The 7,762-nt window shown below is 40.1% G+C and overlaps 1 protein-coding gene across 1 annotated transcript in view; it reads left to right on the plus strand.

Moving 5' to 3' along the window:
- The window catches only part of VBP1 (von Hippel-Lindau binding protein 1), a 41,899-nt gene that overhangs the window by 24,358 nt on the left and 9,779 nt on the right, over window positions 1–7,762 (plus strand). The window contains exons 3-4 of the mRNA XM_006899955.1: window positions 1,416–1,482; window positions 2,412–2,510. Of these exons, the coding sequence (XP_006900017.1) occupies window positions 1,416–1,482; window positions 2,412–2,510 (166 nt within the window). The remainder of the gene's footprint in view (window positions 1–1,415; window positions 1,483–2,411; window positions 2,511–7,762) is intronic.

The raw sequence follows: 7,762 nt of genomic DNA on the forward strand, positions 1-7,762 counted from the left end.
GTCAGAGACAGTGCGATTGGCACAGGACCGAGCAGAGTTTAGGGCTGTTGTACATAGGGTCGCTATGAGTCGTAGGTGACTCGATGGCACATAACAACAACAGCATCTACAGATAGACTTGTGATACATCAGTGAACAAAATAGACAAAAATCTCTTCCTTTGTGATAGTTACAGCTTAATGTGAGGAGGGAGAGAGGGAAGGAAGCAGAGTAAACATTTAAGTTCAGTTAATATTTTTTATGTACCTAATATGTGTCAAGTAGACTAAGCAGGTTAGCAATTCAAGCTCACCAGCTGCTTTTCAGGAGAAGAGTCAGTCTGCTTCCATAAAGATATATAGCCTTTGAAACCCCATGGGATAGGTCTGCTCTGTCCTATAGGGTCAGAATTAACTTGATAGCAGGAAGTTTGGTTGGTTTTGTTATTATGTGTCAGATATTTAAGATAAATCAGTGAACAGAGAATTTCTGTCCTCAAGGAGAGGACATTCTAACCAGGTAACATTAATACATTATATGTTGTTATATGCTATTGAGTCAGAACTGACTCATAGTTGACCCTCCAGCAGGTTTCCAGTGGCAGTAATTGCATGGGAGGATGCTCACATGGAGCAGCTGGTGGATTGAATGCAAGTGCCTTTGAGTTGACAGTGTAGTTCCTTACCACTAAGCTACCAGAGGTCCCTAATAAATTCTATTTCAAGTTCAAAAGTGATGTGTGTAGTGATAGGGAATAGATCAGAGTAAGGAGCTCTGGAGGAATAAAGAGAGTATTGAGTAGAGGTAATTTGATCTGACTTTCCACTCTTTGAGGAATCTCTCCGGTTACCCACATTTAACTAACTGCTCAGTGCTCTTACCAAAACAGATATGTGCAGAGAGGGTTCCAGTGGCTTCTGGTTGTTTAAAATAAAGACTATAATATTTGAACATACTAAATATGGAATACCTGTACAAAATGCCGTCCAATTATTGTGTCAAGGTCATTGGCCTAGAAATGCAAAATAATAATAGATTCTTCAGAGGCCCTATATTCATGTTTAATTGCAATTTAAGCAAATGACTTTTGAAACTAATTTTACAAAAAAAGTGTTGATTCATTTTTGAATATGTGCCAGATACATTAATGAACAAAACCCATAAGAATTTCTGACCTCAGGAAGCTGACATTCTAACCAGGTATTATTAATAAATTATGTAGTAGGTTAGAGAGTATGAACATAAATATTTGAGTTTAATTACATTTTGAACAGATGACTTTTTAAACTAATGCAATATTTACTATTATGTCTGGAAAATTTTATATTTATGAATAGTCCTCCATTTATCACTAGAAAACACAAAGCTAATAAAACTTTGTCCTGGAGTTTATTCTTACCTGCATAATACTGGGTTAACCTTTTTCTTGTTCACAGGCTGAAAGGTCAGATTCCAGAAATTAAGCAGACTTTAGAAATTCTAAAATACATGCAGAAGAAAAAAGTAAGTGCGCTTTTCTGACTATGAGTGAATTAGAATGGTTAGGGGATTGCATCTTTTGGTCCCTGTTGTGTTGTTTGTGTTACAGGATCCAGTCTGTTTTCCAGAGCACTCCTACTAATGGTTCACAAATTACATCCTTCAGTGAACAGTGTGGTGTGTCTTCCTCACAAGGGCTCATACTTTATGAATTACTTTACTGCTATGTAGTGTTTGTAAAATTTAGATGCAGTTTGAAATTATTCTAGATAAAATGTTTTCTTTTGAGGCAGCAACATCTGCAGATACTTTGTTATTGACTGTTCTTAATAATGAGTGAGTCAAAGGAATTATAGAACTATAAGGAATCCTCGAAACTGTTCCATGTTGTCATTTTACCATTGAGGAAACAATTAGAGTTATCTCACTTGATTAGTGTCACATAGCCGGTTCTAGTGAGAACTGGATTTGAGATTCATCTTCTGTGTCTTAATCTAGCACACATTAAGCCAAACTAGGCTATAAAAATGAAAATAGTTAAGCTTCTTGTATTTAAATGATTGCTTCTCTATGTATTGGATTTATTACTTGATCAGACCTGAGTCACTGATGAAGGAATAATAGTAACAAACTCTTATATAATTTATTGATTTTTTACGCAAGAGTTGTGTATATGTCTATCTTCCAGGGCACCTCTAAGTGAGTCCAAATCACTTAGTTAAGCTCTTAGCTATTTGTGCCACTTGAGGACTCCTGTATGAGCTATTAATAGCCTCACTTTACAGATGAGGGTGGGCTATGAGACATCATTTTTACACAGCTACTAGGTAACCGAGTTGGCTTCCCAGTGCTCATAGGTTTACCCTACACATAGTCTGTACTACTTTAAATGTCTTCAGTTCAGCCTTGGTATCAAATAGGCCTGTTTACAACTGTAACTTTTTTTTTTAAAGGAGTCCACCAATTCACTGGAGACCAGATTCTTACTGGCAGATAACCTGTACTGCAAAGCCTCTGTTCCTCCTACTGATAAAGTGTGTCTGTGGTTGGGGGTAAGTAAATGAAATATTTCCAATTTTAATTGTCTTTTTTTGACATAATATATATATGTACTGAATTTCCTTCGTTTTCAGTATTTACTGTGTTTTCTGGATTAGTTTTTAAATATTTTCTCTTTTTCACTTTATTTATGATTTCCTTTGTTTAGTCTTTTATGTTGAAGGCTCATGTATGAAGCCATTGGATTCTGAAAGGTGGGTTCTTCCTGTTTTGGTTGAAGGTCAGATATGGACTGTTTGGTAGTTGTTATTTGCTTTACAACCCTGTGTAAGCTGATTGGATTTGCTGGATTTGACTAGCTAAAGGCTGGAAGCCTCTTCTTTAGAGCCAGTTAGGGCCTGGTGCATGGGCCCGGGTTTTTTAAAATTCGATTGGGCCCCAGGCCTGATGTTAATTGTATCTGAAATGAACATTCTCCTAAGCGGTACAGCACTGTTGTGTCAATTTTCTGTGCTGAGGTAACTTGGGATTTCAGCAATACTGAATGCTGTGCCACTGGTATGTCAGGTGCCTTAATGGTTCCCATGGTGGACAGTGTTTGGTGGAGTTCCCAGATTAAGACAGACTTGGAAGTAGGAGTGGCATCCACTTCCTAAACAACATGCCTTTGAAAACTCTATGAACATTGTGTTGTTGTTGTTGTTATGTGCCATCGAGTTTCTTGCAATTCATAGTGACCCTATATAGTACACGAGCTCTAAACGCTGCTCTTGTGCCAGCCTCGCCATCTCCGACACACTCATTCCCACCCACCCCCCCAATCATAGAATTGACCCATCTCATTGAGGGTCTTCCTGTCCTGCACCGTCCCTCCACTCTCCCAAGCATGACTTCTCTCTCCAAGGACCATTCCCTCCTTGCAACATGCCTAAAGTATGTCAGACCAAGCTTCAGAATCCTTGACCCCAAGGAGCATTCTGGCTTCACCCTCCCCAGGAAAAACTTCTTTGTTCTCTTAGCAGTCCATGGTATATTCAACACTCTTTTCCAGCATCACAGATCAAAGGCATCAATTATCTTTCTGTCATCCCTAATCATTGCCAGATGTGCAGGCTGGATTTAGAAGAGTTCATGGTACTAGGGATTTTACAGCTAATGTTAGATGGATCTTGGCAGAAAGCAGAGAATACCAGAGGAATGTCTATCTGTGCTTCATTGACTATGCAAAGGCTTTTGACTGTGAATCACAACAAGCTATGGCTGATTCTGAGAAGATTGGGAATCCCAGAACATTTGATTGTGCTTATGCAAAACCTATACTTGGACCAGGAGGCGGTCGTCAGAACAGAGCGAGGAATCACTTGTTACGTGTCGTCGAGTCTCTTGTGACTCATAGCAACCCTATGTACAACAGCCCTAAACCCTGCTCTATCCTGTGACAATTGCACTGCCTCTGACACACCCATCCCGATTACCCCCGTCACTGAATCAATCCACCTTATAGAGGGTCTTCCCCTCTTGCACTGTCCCTCCACCCTCCCAAGCATGATGTCCCTCTCCAAGGACCTGTTCCTCCTTGTAACATATGTCCAAAGTATGTCAGATGAAGCCCCAGAATTCTTGCCTCCAAGGAGCAGCCAGTTTAACCCTCTCCAGGATGAATCTATTTTCTTGGCAGTCCATGGTACCCTTAGTACTCTTCTCCAGCATCACAGCTCAAAGGCGTCAATTCTTCTAGCCTCCCTAGTCATTCTCCATCTCTAACGCATAACAAGTGATTGCAAAGACCATAGCCCGTATCAGACGCACTTTAGTCTCCAGAGTGACACCATTGTTCTTCAGTACCCTGGAGAGGTCCCTAACAGCAGACTTTCCCATTGCAGTATGTTTTTTGATTTCCTGGCTACTGGTGCCAAGAGTGTTGACTGTGGAGCCTAGCAAACTAAAGCTGTGAACAGTCTCAATCTCTTCACCATCCATCCTGATGCTGCCAATTGGTCCAGTGGTAAGAATCTCTGTCTTCTTGACATTGAGCCTCAATCCATATTGAAAGCTGCAGTCTTTGACCCTCTGCAGCAAGCATTTCAGGTCCTCCTCAATTTCAGCAAGGAGGGTTGTGTCATCTGCATAATGCAGATTGTTAATAGATCTTCCACTAATCCTGAAGCCACACTTCTCCTCGTAGAGCCCAGCCACTCGGATAATCTGTTCTGCATACAGGTTGAGAAGGTATGGAGATAGGACACATCCCTGGCGTACACTTTTCCCAATTTTGAACCATGCAGTATTTCCTTGCTCTATTCTGACGACTGCCTCTTGGTCCACGTAAAGGTTTCTCATTAGCACGATCAAGTGTTCTGGGATTCCCATTCTTCTCAGAGTCAGCCACAGTTTGTTATGATCCACATAGTCAAACACTTTTGCATAATCAGTGAAACACAGATAGACTACATGGTTCAAAATCAAGAAGAGGGTTCGTCAGGGATGTGTTTTCTCTCCATACCTTTTCAATCTGTATACAGAACAGATCATCTGAGACACTGGGCTGTACGAGGAGGAATGTGGCGTCAGGATTGGTGGAAGAGTCATCAACAACCTGTGTTATGCAGATGACACAACCCTGCTTGCTGAAACTGAGGAGGACCTGAAGCGCTTGCTGCAGAAGGTCAAGGACTGCAGCCTCCAGTATGGATTGAAGATCAACATCAAGAAAACAAAGATTCTCACCACTGGGCCAATTGGCAGCATCAGTATGGATGGTGAAGAGATTGAGATACTTAACAGTTTTAGTTTACTTGACTCCACAGTCATCGCTCTTGGTACCAGCAACCAAGAAATAAAGAGACTGAATTGCACTGGGCAAGTCAGCTGTAAGGGACCTCTCAAGAGTACTAAAGAGCAGCGACGTCAAGCTGGAGACTAAGATGCGCCTGATCTGGGCTATAGTCTTCGCAATGCATCAAAGAGTTGGACAATGACTAGGGTTGATAGAAAGAGAATGAACCTTAGAGAAACAATGATATTATAGAACAGGGTTCAGATCATTTGTTCGTAGGATCGCTGTGAGTCATGTGTGACTTGACAGCACTTAATAACAACAACAGTCTTCTGTAACTCGGAATAATTTGTAATTATTCTGTTTTGTTGCTTCCACTGCTCTGACCTTCGTAACTATTTTTCTCTTGCTTTTAATTTTCTCTCTTGCACTCTTCAAGCTCATGTCTTCCTATTGATTTATTTGAACTCCTGAATTCTGACTTCTCTCCTAACCTTTGTACTTTGCATAGTGGCCCTTCATCATGTTTCCAAGGTTGTAAATCTTTAGTAGAGGAGCCAGCTTATTTTTCTCATTGAAGCAGCTGGTGAATTTGAAGCAATTAATGCAATATTTACCACACAGCACAAATGGTAGATAATAGTAATAGTACCATAAAATGGAGGCCAACCACACAATCCTGGGACTCATAACCTGGCCAGATTGACACAGTTCAATCTATGACATTTTCCAGACATACCCTCCTCATGCAGAGGTATTTTTATAAGCATTGTGTCAATTTTTTTACATGTCTTTGTGAAAAAATTAGCATAACATGTTTATTAAAATACACAGGGGAGGGCAAACTTCTTTACATGGATAGATGGTTATAGAGAGAAAGATGTAGACTCACTGCTTACCTTACTGCTGTCTAGTTATTTGAATAAAGAGAGATAAGGTTTGTTACTGCAGATGGGTACTGAGTTTCTGCTTAGGGTGATGAAAAGCTTTGGTAACGGATAGTGGTGATTATAGCACAACATGGTGAGTTTAATTTAATACTAATAAAGTAAACACTTTAAAAAGTTAAAAGAAAGCTTGTTATTTATATTTTAACACAATAAAAAAATTACACTCAATAATCAGTTTGTGTCCTGAGCATTTAAGAAATAATCATAGAGAAAAACAAAACCACATACCTGAATTTGATTAAGCCAACAACCAATTTATAGAAAAGACAGTGCTCAAAGGATGATGATATACCATTCTATAAAAATACATCCAGAAACACCCAGATTGTGGGAAACTCTGGGATATCTTTTTGTACTATATCAGGCATACTTCTCTTGTGATCCATGAGATTTTCATTGGCTGATTTTTAGATGTAAATTTCTAGGTCTTTCTTCCCAGTCTTAGTTTGGAAACTTCCTTGAAACTTGTCCGCCATGAATGACCCTGCTGTTACTTGAAATACCAGTGGCATAGCTTTCACTATTACACATATTGCTGTTGTGTACCATCCAGTCAGAAACGAACCATAGCTGACCCCAAAGCAGATTTTTCAGAGACAGTTAATCTCACAGGCGGAGATTGCCCATCTTTTCCCCTTGCAAAACAGCTAGAGGATTTGGGCTGGTAGCACAATTCCTTATTTGAGTGTATCAGAGATTGTGAGGTTAGCACACAATAGGACAGTTCAGATCACTTGTTTATAGGATCGCTATGAGTTGTACTCGATTTGGTGACGCTTAACAACAGTGCTATTAGAGCTTTCTACAATTATACATAGCAACATGCAAGCCATCTCAGTATAGCATACTAAAAGAACAGATGTAATCAAACAGTGTCAGAATTCACTTACCTTTTAGAGGAGGAAGGAGAAATACCATCAACCAAAAGCTGATTGTTTGGAAGATAATATTCCTGTCATACAGTGTACATAGGCAACTAACACACAGGAGTTTACTCAGTTTACATAAAAATATACTACCGCTCTTAACTTTTTTACCATTTCCAGCCCTAGGTAACCCTCCCTTTGGCACTCTTATTTTTCTTTTGGGTTCAGTAATTCATTCCAGAGCCTATATAGAACTCACAGACCATGCTTAAAATGATGTGGTTTATTAGGGAAGTTGTGGTGGTATTGATTGCCATGGAATCGAGCATGACTCATAGCAACCCTATAAACAAAAGACCTGAAGCCTTTCGATACTACTGTTTTTCAAAGTTCAGAGTTTTCTGAGACATGTTTAGGAAGTGGATGCCACTCCAGCTTTTTATTTATATATGCTGTTGCTGTTATGTGCTGTTGAGTTGCTTGCGACTCATAGCGACCCTATGTACAACACCCCTAAACTCTGCTCTGTCCTGTGCCAATCTCACTGTCTCCGATACACCCATCCTGATTACCCCAGTCACTGAATCAATTCACCTCTCCAGCACTATCCCTCCACCCTCCCAAGCGTGATGTCCCTCTCCAAGGACCGGTCCCTCCTTACAGCATGTCCAAAGTATGTTAGACGAAGCCTCAGAATCCTTGCCTCCAAGGAG

The sequence above is a fragment of the Elephantulus edwardii genome, unplaced genomic scaffold (genome assembly GCF_000299155.1).
Source record: "Elephantulus edwardii isolate Elephantulus edwardi_28Jun2011 unplaced genomic scaffold, EleEdw1.0 scaffold00269, whole genome shotgun sequence".
NCBI classification, from domain to species: Eukaryota; Metazoa; Chordata; class Mammalia; order Macroscelidea; family Macroscelididae; genus Elephantulus; species Elephantulus edwardii.